The sequence below is a fragment of the Phyllostomus hastatus genome, unplaced genomic scaffold (genome assembly GCF_019186645.2).
Source record: "Phyllostomus hastatus isolate PE091 unplaced genomic scaffold, TTU_PhHast_1.1 phas_contig_1529, whole genome shotgun sequence".
NCBI lineage: Eukaryota > Metazoa > Chordata > Mammalia > Chiroptera > Phyllostomidae > Phyllostomus > Phyllostomus hastatus.
Window position 1 is genome coordinate 211,307 of NW_025333626.1, and position 12,547 is coordinate 223,853.

At 46.7% G+C, this 12,547-nt stretch overlaps 1 protein-coding gene across 1 annotated transcript; it reads right to left on the minus strand.

Annotated features, from left to right (window-relative positions):
* Positions 1-1,616: 1,616 nt before the first annotated feature.
* On the minus strand, positions 1,617-9,047 carry MAGED1 (MAGE family member D1). The gene is made up of 13 exons (XM_045830673.1): positions 8,845-9,047; positions 8,233-8,306; positions 6,853-7,563; positions 5,522-6,190; positions 5,334-5,397; positions 5,024-5,103; positions 4,737-4,828; positions 4,441-4,520; positions 4,307-4,349; positions 3,990-4,052; positions 3,282-3,396; positions 2,029-2,414; positions 1,617-1,824 (listed from the first exon to the last, which is right to left on the minus strand). The coding sequence occupies exons 2-12, from the start codon at positions 8,275-8,277 to the stop codon at positions 2,037-2,039; spliced, it is 2,340 nt and encodes a 779-aa protein (XP_045686629.1). The 5' UTR covers positions 8,278-8,306; positions 8,845-9,047; the 3' UTR covers positions 1,617-1,824; positions 2,029-2,036.
* Between the last annotated feature and the right edge of the window lie 3,500 nt (positions 9,048-12,547).

The following is a 12,547-nucleotide window of genomic DNA, read 5'->3' on the forward strand; positions in this document are numbered from 1 at the left end:
TCCCCACACATCACAGAGCTGGTCCAAATTCCCCTCCCCACAGGGAAGTCACAATTGCACACAGTGTGGAGCTGAGGGTGTGGGTGGTGATGGAGGTGGTAAGGGATGACACCTCAGGGAAGACCTGTGCTTTCCTTGGGGGTTCATGGATGCATGGGTTGTTCTTTTTGAGGCTGCAAAGTGGAGTCCATCTACCTGAATGTGGAGGCTGTTAACACACACCAGGAGAAGCCTGAGGTAAGTGAGGGACTCTGTGGCCTAAGTGGACACATGGCAAAAGCACCCTCCTGCACTGAAAGGCCACCCCAGTCCCACAGACATTGGGTGTTTCGCACCATCAAGTAGACATCCAGCACCCAGAAATGCTGGAATCACAGCCCAGACTTGGAGGCTGTAGATGGAGATTCAGGGCTAGAGCAGCCCTGCCAAAAGGCCCCAGGCTGAGATTCCCGGAGGCTTGCCTGGGAAAATGGTCAGGATCCAGGCTCAGCTGGAAGAGAGTGTGGTAGTGAGGACAGCAGAACAGGGACGGGTTGGGGCTCCACACTGCTGTCTCCTTCCTATTAATGTTGGGCTTTCTCCTCTCAGAATGTGGACATCACCCGAGAACCTGAGGAAGCCCTGGACACCATCCTTGCCCACTACTGAGTTCTTCCCAGGAGGCTAAATTGCATTTGCTCTTGGTTCCTTCTACTTCAGGAACTCCTGCTTCTGCCCTTGCCCACATGCTTAGGTACCACCAAGCCTCTGAGGAAGTTATGACCTAGACCTAGCTTCATCTTCTGAGAGCTCAGCATGTAAAGCCAGATCCTGGTTTACAGCCAAAAGGGTGTCTAGCTCTGTGGGGAGATTTGCTTTACTTGCTTAATTTTTGTCTTTAAAGTAACAAAGTTTCCTTTCTCACTGCATAAGTGAAAAGGCCATTGTCAGGCCTCCATTGTCCATTAAGACCTTGTCCCTGAGATGCAGTCCTGGTCCTGTGGGAGTGGGCATTGTGGGCTGTTTCTAGAGGAACAGGATCTTCAGAGGTGAGACCTGTGGGACCATCCCTTTTTGGACACTGTGGCTAGGGGTTTGAGATCTTCTTTCTCACAGATTTTAGTACCTGGCTCACAATGTTTATTCTCTGCTTCTACTCCTGCCCCCATCCTAAAGTTATTTCATTTTCCACATGGATAATACAACCAACACTCTGGAGTCCCAGGAACATTATCTCTAGGAACCATTAATTTCTTTCCCTTTCAAACACCTACTGTCTGGACCTTGTCATTACCTGGAATCTTACCTTCTTCTGTCTCAAATGCAACTGTCTGACCATCTATACCCCTTCTTGTTAAGTCATCTCTTTTAATGTCACTCTGAGACACCTAGCAGCATATCTTTCACATAAGAAGCACTGAAGTGATATTTTCTAAATAAGTCATACTAGTTGTTGGACCTCATTAACACTCAAGTTCATCAATCCTTCCTTTGTTTCCCAATCCATTAGCCAATCTACCTACATTTCCACCCAATGAAAGCTGATATGCCCCTTAGTCTAGAACTGAGGCACTGTCTGTCCCATATAAACATGTTGCACTCTCCCCAAACATAGGAAAAAAGGGGAGCACATCCAATTCATTCTGCAGTTTCAACGTTTATTTCTGATACCAAAACTTGACAGCACACAAGGAGGGAAAAAGTAATAGACAAGGAACGGCAAATAAATTTATTTTGCATGCCACTTTCAGTCAACAGGATGTGGCTCTCTACATAGCTGTGTTTAGAAGGAATCTGGGCTTCAGCCTCATTTGGGGAAAGACTATTGCAACTGATTGGCAATATCTGTGAACATAAGAAAGAAAAAAATTTAAATCAATGATATATATCAAATAGTAAGGAATATAAATACCAAACAATGCTTCCCCATACTTTTTTCATTTCCCCACCATGCATTTACTAATTACCAGCTTGTACATATAAATGTATCCCCATGGACCCTACATCTCCCAATGACCCTAGGTACCCAATCCAAAGTGATATACCTACCCAACATCTCACTCTACCCAGAAGAAACCAATGGCACCAAAGTTGGCAGCAAAGTTGGCACTGGCTGTACCACCAGGGCCAATGATGGGGCCAGTGAAGGTCTGAGGAAATCTGGAGCGGGCATTCTGGTGATATCTGGCCCAGAAGGTAAATGGGATTCTGGACCAAGGATCTCCAAAATCTCCTTCCTCATCCCAGGTCAGCAGCTCAAACTCAATGTCATCCCAGCTCCAGGGCCCAGATACAGCCTCATCTCCAATCCCCATGCGGGTCCGAGCCTCAGCCCGAGCCTCAGCCTCAGCTGCAGCAGCATCCAGAGCATCCAAGGCCTCATCTGCGGCCTCCATGAACTGTGCAGTCCAGTCACGAGGGTCTCTCTTCTGAACCTGGGATGAGAAATAGAAAATAAAACAAAACCCGTAATAGTATTAGTTAATATTTATGAAGCTCCTACTATATGGAGGTCTGTCCAGAAGGTATCCACCCACGTACTTTGAAAAATAGAGACATTTATTAAAGAAGATACAAGAAACATTGTACATAGGATAATGACACCTTAGTCCCCTTCAAAGTAGGCACCTTGGGACCTCCCAGTTGTCATCAGGTGCCCCATCATATTTTCCTGAATCTCATCAACGGTCTGAAATCTCTTCCCTTTCAAATGTGATTGTAGTTTTAGGAAAAGCCAGAAGTCACAGGGCACCAAATCTGGGTTGTAGCAGGTGTGAGTCACCTGGGTGATTAGATGTTTTGCCAAAAAACTTTGCATGTGATGCATGAGCAGCTGTGTTGTGGTGATGAAGCTGCAGGCTTCTGAATCATCCAAATAGTTTCCAAAGAGGAATGTTCAAGGTTAATGCAAAATTTGATGGAGATATGTTGCTCTACTTGCTCATTCATTTTGAAGGCAACAGCCACACAGTACACATGCTCACTGAATGGTATCTACTGCCCGCTCTGACTAGTACAGTGAAGTCATCATTGTTCACATATGTGCATTCCAGTCCACTCTCCTTGGATGCCAGGTTACATCATAGTTGCACAAACTGCTCTCATTATATTAACAATGGCTGCACATTTTCTGGATGGAGCTTGTATATTTAGCATTCTACTTTGTGCTATTGTTTCCTTAATAACAACCAAAAGTCCACCGGCACCTACTATGTGCAACACCTGGGATCTCATTCATGTTCTGGACCATTCCCAGACAGCCATACCTCACCCCATCAAGTCTGGAGCAATTTGTCTATTACCTCTGCAATGAATCTCAGCACTTTCATCTTGCTAGTCTCATGGTATGAACGGAGGCCCCAGAGGAACTCATACTCAGGAGGGTTGCTGTTGGGCACTCGTCTATAGTCCAGGTACCTTAGAAAGAGCAAAAAGATCTTTGTTTCTATCAAGGTAGAATGGTAGTCCATTAATGCACATAATCCTAGAGTTTGAAACCTCAGATTTCAGGTAGCAACTCCCCCAAGACTCATTCCTAAACACAATCAGTGTATTCACCCTTTAACACTCAGGCCTTAAAATTCCTGTGTTAGTGCTTCTACACTGAAAAATCATCTAGAGCTTCAGGGGAGGCTTGCATAGGGTCATAGGAAGGACAACACTCAATCTCACAGCCTCTGTCCCAGCTGTGGCACCAGGTTCTTATAATCTTGTCAGTGAGCCACAGATAGGCCTGTTGCACTGATGACAGTGCAGTGTAAAAGCCTCAACCAGATTCAATCTTGGACATGTCGACTGTGGAGATGGTGGATAAGCTTCACTTACATGATAACTATACTATAGAAAAATTCAACCACAAGCAGTATACTAAGTACGTATTTCTGAGTGCATATGTTTTCTGTGTGTGAGTACATTTTTAGTGTAAAAAATGAGTGTGAGAAGAACTTTCTGAGGCTTACCAGTACACAGAAATCAAGAGGACCAGATAAAGTCCTTTAGGTAACACTTACTTTTGCTTTACAAACTCATAAGTGAGAAGTTTCCTCAGATCTCCAAGGAGAGGATGTCTCACTCTGCAAGTAAATAAAGGAACCCATAATCAGAGCTATGATATTGCCCCCCAAAGGAAAAGAACTTTCCAGCACAGAGGTCAGAGATGGTAAAGAGGCAGAGGGTTCATGACTATTTCCCTATCCACCCAGCTCATATTCTTGGGCTCTGTACCTCCCCATACCCACTAGAACACCAGGCTGATGTAATCCTAGGACCATCCTCTGTTGTCAAAGGATAGTATAAACAGGCAAGGGATGAGAGAGCCCAGTCATACCCAGGACGCAGTCCCATCTTGCGTAGTGCCTCCCAGAGGACAGCTGCAGTGGGAGGCAAGGGGAGACAAGGGATGAAATATAAGCATGGAAATCAGGCTATAGCCAACCCCCAGCAGCAGGTCCAGGCACTCACCTTCACTGGCACGATTGCCATTCATAAAGATGACGCCCAAAATCACTAAGAGGAGACCCAGCTTGGGTGTGTCTTTGGTCCTAAAGGAGTACAAAAAGAAGATGCGTTGAGCAGCCATTTTCACAAGACACTCTAGACAGCATCTAGCTTCCCCAGTGTTCCTCAGCTAGGGGACAATTATACTCTAACTCTGCCCATGACACTACTATGTGACCCTGAATCTTGGATCCTGACCTACTTCCAGAAGAAAAAGCACCACTGAGAAAGGCAATGTTCCACCTCCTTTCCCGTCTTACGTTCCCAGTATGCCAGCCAGGGACTCGGGGGTACTGATGAGAATATACAGGTGTTCTTCCTTGTCAATTTCCTTCAGTTGAATCCCAAATTTCTATAGAGAAAGGAAAACAGACTATGAAATTACAAAATCTAGTATAAGCTACCCATACTTGGTCACTCACCTTCCTGGGAGATGTGCCCTAAATTCCCAGTAGAAATCCCATGAATCTTTGAAATCAAGACTATCACTCCTATCATTGTGATAGTGTGCCCTATCACTCCTGTGCCTTAGGAACTGCCTTCTTACCTTCTCCAGTACAAAGCATGCACGTTCAATGATTTCTGGATAAACATCAGTGTATTCACGGATGATATCCCTCAGCATTTCTGTAGGACAGAAGAGGGAGCACCTCAGCTGAGCAGGGGCCACAGAGCTGCAGCCGCTTTGACAGCTCTGCTAAGAACACAGTCAGGGCCCTCAAAGGTGAAAAAGGAAGAAATCAGCCATGGAAGGAGGGGACTAAAGGGGAGGGGACTTATATATAAGCAAAGGTATGTCCACAGAGCATGGGGTGAGTGGAAGAGCAGAGCCCCAGGAGAGGGCATTGGATGCCTACCTGAGCGTTTGATGGGCACCTTTGTGTAATCTTTAAGCATTAGGTACTTGACCAACTTATTTGCCTAGGAGAGGAAAAGGAAATCTTTTCAGTCTTAAGATATTTACATAAAATTTAGTTGAGTTATAGATGGAATGATGACAAAGAGCAAGAGAGGGGACATATGAGTGGGGAGTTAGAGTACTTACTCTTTCCTGAAGAAGGGCCACATCTCGGGGCTGTGAGGCACCCATGTTCTGTGAGGCACGCGAGTTGGGAGAGGGGCGCAGGTTTGGTGAGGGTCGCAGGTTCTGCCAGTCAGGTGGGACTGGCCAATCGGTGGGGATCCAGTCAGGTGGGAGCGGCCAGTCAGTGGGAAGTGGCCAGTCAGGTGGTAGTGGCCAGTCAGATGGTAGCTGCCAGTCAGGAGGGCTTTGCCAATCTGGAGGACCCTGCCACCCAGGTGGGGTCTGCCACCCAGGTGGGGCCTGCCACCCAGGTGGACTCTGCCAGGCCAGTGGGTTTGGCCAGACAACTGGACCAGGCCAGACAATGGGATTTGGCCAGATCACTGGGTTCTGCCAGATCACTGGGTTCGGCCAGATCACTGGGTTCTGCCAAGCAACTGGGTTTTGCCAGGCTGGTGGGGTCTGCCTAGCTTGGGGGCCCTGACGTGCTGGTGGGGTCTGCCTGGCAGGCTGGTTTTGCCAGCCTGACGGGTTCTGCCAGGCCAATGGGGTCTGCCAAAGCACATTGGGAGGTGCTCCAGGTGGGTTCTGAGAGGTAACTGGAACAGCTGCTGACCTCCAGGTCCCTGCAGGCAGTGGGGCCCGCCTGTGATCCCCACTGCTGTTCTCTTCCATATTCAAGTTATTAATCTGTATCACCAGAGAAAAGGAAGGTCCAGGGTTACCAGTTGTTTCTGTGTCCTCACCCTATCCCAGGAAGGCCCCCTAAAAGCCTCACCTGTAGTGACAGCCTGACCCACTAGCCAATGGTCACCCTGATTCCTGGGCTTGTCTTTCACTGTGTTTCAGGAGGGAGTTTCATCTCTGAACCAGCCCAGGATCAACCCAAGGGTGGGTTCTGAAGCTGTTCTTCCTATGTCCACCACTGGCTCTGCTTGTACCACCATGGACAAATCACTCAAGTCACTTCACCTCTCTAGGACTTAGTTGCCTTCTCTGTAAAACTGAGACTATGATCCCTAAGTGATATGAGGTACCTTAAGATTTAATGAGATAACCTGTGTGAGTGCCTAGCTCAAGGCCTAACACATGGTGGTTACTATCAAAATGTAAACTTAATTACATACAGGTTGTACATATTACATCTCATCTCCCCCTCAGTCTGTGGACACTCAGAGGGTAGGAATTACCACATTCACCTTATCATCCCCTATAATATGGCTGAATACAGGCAGATATAAGTATAGATATAGAAACCTCTATACCTATATATTGACTTCATTTTTAGAACAAATAACCTCAGAGAAGAAAGGAGAGAACCCAAATCAGACTGGAGCTAGTGGCGATCTCACCTTGCGGGTCCTCTTGCCTCGAATTATAGTCCTGGACTCCAGATTCTGAGCCTGGGAACCATCTGCTGATGTCTGTGCAGCTGCACCATCAGATTCAGAGATACCTGGGTCAGCCTCTATGTCGGCCTGGGAAGTGGTCATCTTGGTTTGGGTGACATTCTGGATCTGAGTATCAGCTGTTGGGGCCTTAGTGGTATCATTCCAAGCCTTGAAGGCTGTCTTAGGCTGAGTGTTTGACATCTCATTGGCATTGAAAGCCGGAGAGAAATTGTAAGTGGCATTTGGACTCACCTTAGTAGTGGCATTTTGGGCCTTGAAGGCCACCTCAGACTTGTTGGCAGTTAACTCATTGGTTGCTGCCTGGGAAAAATCATAGGCAGCATTTGGGCCATTTGGGGTGGCATTCTGGGTCAGAAAGGCTGCTTTAGGTGGCATCTCCTTGGCATTAAGAGCCTGAGAGAAATCATAGGCAGCATTTAAGCCTTTTGTGGTGGCATTCTGGGCCTTAAAGGCTTCTTTAGGCCTAGCTGCAGCTGCTGAAACCTGATTATCAGGCTTCTCACTGGCTGTTGGGGGCTGTAAACTCTGGGGACTAGAATTTTGCCTGCAGGCAGCTGCAGGAGCCTGGTTGGTAGGTGGAGCCTCTGAAATCTGAATGGCCTCCATCAGGGTCTGCATAAGCAAGGTGCTGTCTTCTACAGAGGCCTCATCCTGTAAAATGCAGGGGGCAAAGTTAAAATCTCTGGGCCTCTGAAGGGCAAGCTGAGGGGTAGGGGGAGCAGTGCAGGGGAGGTGCAGGCAGGGGGCTGGTGCAAAAAGAGGAGGGCTGAGGTAAAGAGCTAGACCACTGAGGAGGGGGACACAGTGATATCAAAATAGGGGCTGGTAGGGGCTGAGTAGGGTAGGGGCTAAAAGAAGGGTGGAGTGGGAAGAGAAGAAGGCTTTAGGTGAAGGGTGGGGTGGTCAAGCAGTGAGATTAGAGCAGAGTGGTGTGACTTCAGAGCTCTGGACCGGGTGGTGGAAGCCTCAGGAGGAGTTGAGGAGAATAAGGGGAGTCACAGGGAGTGGGGAATGCAAGGCGAGTGGGAGGGTGGAGGTGGGTGGTTGGGGAAGGGGGCGGCAGACTGCTCTACACCCTCAGGACTAAGGGAAAAAATGGTTCCTTATCCAACCCGCATTCTCTGGGCAGATTGCCCTGACTGCTAACAGGGTCTCCCCTCTCTATGAGCAAGGGACTGATAGCTGAAAAGGGACGCCCCTCCCCCCTCGATAAACACTAGGAATCTGAAAGACAGTGGAGTCCAGGCGTCAAGAGGGCGTGCAAAGGGGCCCAGGGGGAACTGTCCGCTGGGGAAATGGGGATGGAGGTAGAGATCTCACCTGTAAGTCCAGGGGGCCCGCACCACAGTCCATTTTCTGAGCCATGGCTCCAGTCCCTCTGGCAAGAGCAGAGCCTGGGGGTTGTGGTGGAGGAGCCCGACGTTATACTACTGAGGGCAAATACGAAGAACCAAACCTGGGGGTGGGGTGTTTAGGGTTTGATTGTGGGGACTGATGAGGTGCTGAATGTGAGGGGAACGGGCCGGATCCATGGGGCAGAAGTGAATGGGTGTCCAGATGGAGGTTCTGAATCCCGCGGAGCTACCGAAGGGGAGAAGCTTCAAATAGGGGTTCGGAAAGCAGATAAAGTCTGAATCTACTGGGATTGGGGTTTGGGAACCTCACTTGGGAAACTGAATGGAGGTCTCGAATGAGGAGGAATGGTATAACAGTACAGATTGAGGACCAGAAATCTGTGGAGATTCTGGATGATGGGAAGGTTTCAGAGAGAGAGAGAGAACAGGGGTTCTGAATAAGGGAGGACCAGGGGAAGGGTGTGAATCAGGGTTTCGGGAGTGGAAGGGGGATCGAAATTTGGGGTAAAGGGATCTAGATGAAAACTGGGGGGCCCGCACCAGGGGGCAAATGCCCTGCCTGGGGGCTAATTCTCACCTTGCCTCAGGCCCCAACTCCAACCCCCTCGTTGCCTCCCTTCTTCACGACTCTCAGGATCGGGATTGCAGTGCTCAGCTCTCACCAACCGCACCCTCTCCTTGTCCAGGAGAAAATGCCAGCGCGGCAGCTAGGACGACCCCGCCTCTTCGCCTAATACACCACCCACCGCCTCACAAGGTTGTGCGCATGCGCAACAGCTGACCGACCAAATAAGAGTCCCGCCGACTTTCCCAACAAAAGCCTCGTTCTGAATACCATGATGCGCATGTGCAGCCGGAGGCAGTCCCGCCCCTCTGCCAACACACCATCCCACCACCAACCAAATCTACAGCATACGACGGTCCCTCCCCTTCTACTACATCCCCTCCCCCAAACAGATGCACTGTGCCTCTAAATCCCACCCCTTGCCCCCCACAGCCCCCTACCTTTTCCGCACTGCGTCTGGTTTCTATTCCTTTCCTTTGATAGCCCCTCCTGTTAGGAAGCATGCGTTTCCACCCCCTTGCCTAGCACCACTTAAGTCACTATTAAGAAAGTGTCTGAGTGGGGTCTCTAATTGCAACAAGTGCTCAGCTTTGGAGCCTAGGAAAAGAAATGTCCAGAGAGGATACCCTATTGGAGGCAGAAAAAGTCTGCTGTCCACGTGATTCTGAATGATCCCCCCCTTAACTGCTCCCAGACCCAAACATTAGTTTCTTTCCTGCCCTTTGTGCAGCCCCAGGAATGGACTTATTTTGTGTGTGAATGGGACAGCTTCTACATCACAGCACTATCTGTCCTGGGGCTGTTTTCCTCTCACAGCAGCCATGGGAGGTGAAGGTCCCCATTTTACAGATCAAAACGCACAGAACATTGCATGCATGACCTAGTAAACAAAAAATGAAAAATGTGGGCCTGGGTCTTCCTGATTCCAAAACCCATGTTCGACAAGTGGGTCCATCCCCCCAGCCCCTGTCTGTCAATATCTACCCTCAAACAAGCAAAGTTTGCTTCTCTGAGACCTAAGGTCATGCTCTGCACCTGAGAGGACACAGGTGGAGGACCCCATCCCCATCCCTGCCTACTCTATGTGGATCCATTCCACAGCAAGACTTTTTCTACCTCCAATAGTATACACTATTTGGCCATTCGTTTTCCTGGGTCCTAAAGTCCATGAGTTTAGCGGGAGCCTAACACTTGTTGCAACTAGAGACCTCCTTAATAGTGACTTAAGTAGTGCTAGGCAAGGCTTTGGAGATGCATGCAACCTGGTAGGAGGGGCAATGAGCGGAGGGGCAGAACTGTGAGACGCATTTTGGAAAAGGTGGGGGCTGGTGTGTGCAGTGAAGGGTGGGACTATTATTGCTCCTTAGGGTCCACTTTCTACTCCCACTGTCAAGCCTCTATTTGAGTGGCACAAACACGCTGCCTCTGAGGCCTTCCTGGTGCCCACTGGAGCAGCCTGGACAATCGGGCACTTGTGTGTCTGAGCCATGGCAAACCCTGATTCAGAGTATATGTTTGTCCTGGTTCCTTTCAGGAATGGGCCTAATTCCTGGGATAAAGTGCCAGTCTGTCACTAGCCATGAGAGCCCACTCAGGCACTCCATTTCTCTGAGCCTGCCTTCTCAATATGCAAAATGGGAAGCACAAGGAGAACTTTGCTGGTGCCCTACCCAAGGACAAGGACATGCATGCTGCTGCACTTCCAGAATGACTGGAGAGACTCACAAAGGCAGAACATGATGCAGAAATGTGAGGTGACCCAAGCCGAACTGAAACTTTCCAAAAATCCAAGGCAGATCTATGTACATTTCACATTTGTTCTGGCATCACCTCCTGCCAGGAGTCTGCATATGAAAGGAAGCTAATGCCAGGAAGGACCACAGCATTTGGTCCCCAAGGGCCAACATCAGTTCTGCCTGGCTGGATGACTTTCCTCATCTGTTGCATAGCAACATCCCCTGTCAGCTGCCTGTTTTTCCTCAGTACTTCCTCTGTAAAGTGTCTGCAGTGGGACGTGATCAGACTCAGGAAAGGAGGTCAGAAACACCATTTTATATGCTATTTGCTTCCATATCCATATCTCCAGTCGTGACTTGGCCTATGAATTCGAGATCTATAATCCAACTGCCGACCTCACTTCTCCAGTTGAATGTGCCTTCATATTTTCTTCTTAAAATAAATCTATTAGGGTATCGCTGGTTAATAATATTACATAAATTTTAGTTAGTAGTTTCAGAATTAACAGGTTATAAACTGATTCTTTTGTATATATCCTCCTGTTCACCAACATTCTGTTTCTCCTTTAGTCATGTCCTTCTCTCTTCATTGTAATAAATTCCTTTTGAGGAGATAGATTTTTGTTATTTTGTTCATTGCTGTAACCTTAGGACCCAGAATGCTGCATGGCATATTTTATGTGCTCAAAAATATTTGTTTAATGAATGAATGAACCCCACTGTCCACACCCTGTTGCTCAAGCAAGAAACTTGAGGCATTCCCCCTTTCCCTGTGATGAATTGACTTACTTTTCCTCATTAAGCATATAATGCATACTAATCATTAAAAATTCAAACAGTATCTAAAGATTTTAGAAATCAAATGAATATCACTCTAAATCTCACCACCTTGAAATAACTGCTATACAGTTTTGATGCTACCATTAAAATAAGGTTTTATGCGTACAGGGTGGGGCAAAAGTAGGTTTATGGTTGTTATTTTGGAAAATAATACAATAATTAATAAATAATACAAGAATAAACTGTTTCATGTACTTGCAACCGTAAACCTACTTTTGCCCCACCCTGTGTATATTCTTACACACATGGGATTATTATATGAAAAATATGTTAATAGCATTTTTGCTTATTACTTCCCATTCCTTTTTTTCACCTCTACTGTCATCTGCCAGAAGTGCATTTCTAATGACCATTTTTATAGCCTTCAATGTTCAAAGAGCATACTTTTTAAAAATTAAGATGATATGCACTTTTAGAGGGGAGGGGAACTGGGTGAAAAAGGTGAAGGGATTTTAAAAATTATATGCACTTTAATGCATCTGATTTATCTCAGTTAACACTAGCTTACCTGTGATTCATTCTTTTACATTGCTGAATAATATTCTATGATAGGGATGTGCCACATTGTATTCAACCACTCCCTTACTGATGGTAATTCATTTTAGTTTCAGGAGTATATTTTGGCATATATGAACAACATTGTGATAAAACATTTGTATAATATCCTTATATTTTGATGCTTAATGTTTTTATTCTTATGACACCAGGTACCTGGGAGTAAGGTTGACATACTCTACAGTGCTTAGTATTATAATCTTTCCAATTTCTTTGCCAATCTGATGTGTTTTACTGGTATCTCCTTGTGGTTTTAATTTATATTTCTGATAAGTAAGTAGTGGAACACATATTCATATATTAATGGACCTATTAAATTTCTTTTGTAAAGTACTTGTGTAAGTTTTACACCCATTTTTCTGGTAGCTTTGTCTTACTAACTTTTAGGACTTCTTTACACAGTCCTACAGATGCTTATCAAAAAACCCTTAGGGTTAGATGTATTTCAATTTTATTTATATTTTTGAAAGGTAATACATTGTGTATACTCTAGTACATAATAGTTCTAATTGCAAAGGTCACAAAAACCAGATATTCACATTTTCATATTCCATTTGCAGCTAAGAGAATGTGATCTAGGATTT

Excerpts from the sequence above, each read along its gene's own strand:
- MAGED1 (XM_045830673.1), bottom strand. The coding sequence starts at position 8,277 with ATGGCTCAGAAAATGGACTGTGGTGCGGGCCCCCTGGACTTACAG. Across the intron at positions 4,053-4,306 it reads AAGATGGGACTGCGTCCTGG|AGTGAGACATCCTCTCCTTG; the intron begins GTATGACTGGGC and ends ATTTACTTGCAG. Across the intron at positions 3,397-3,989 it reads TATGAGTTTGTAAAGCAAAA|GTACCTGGACTATAGACGAG; the intron begins GTAAGTGTTACC and ends GCTCTTTCTAAG.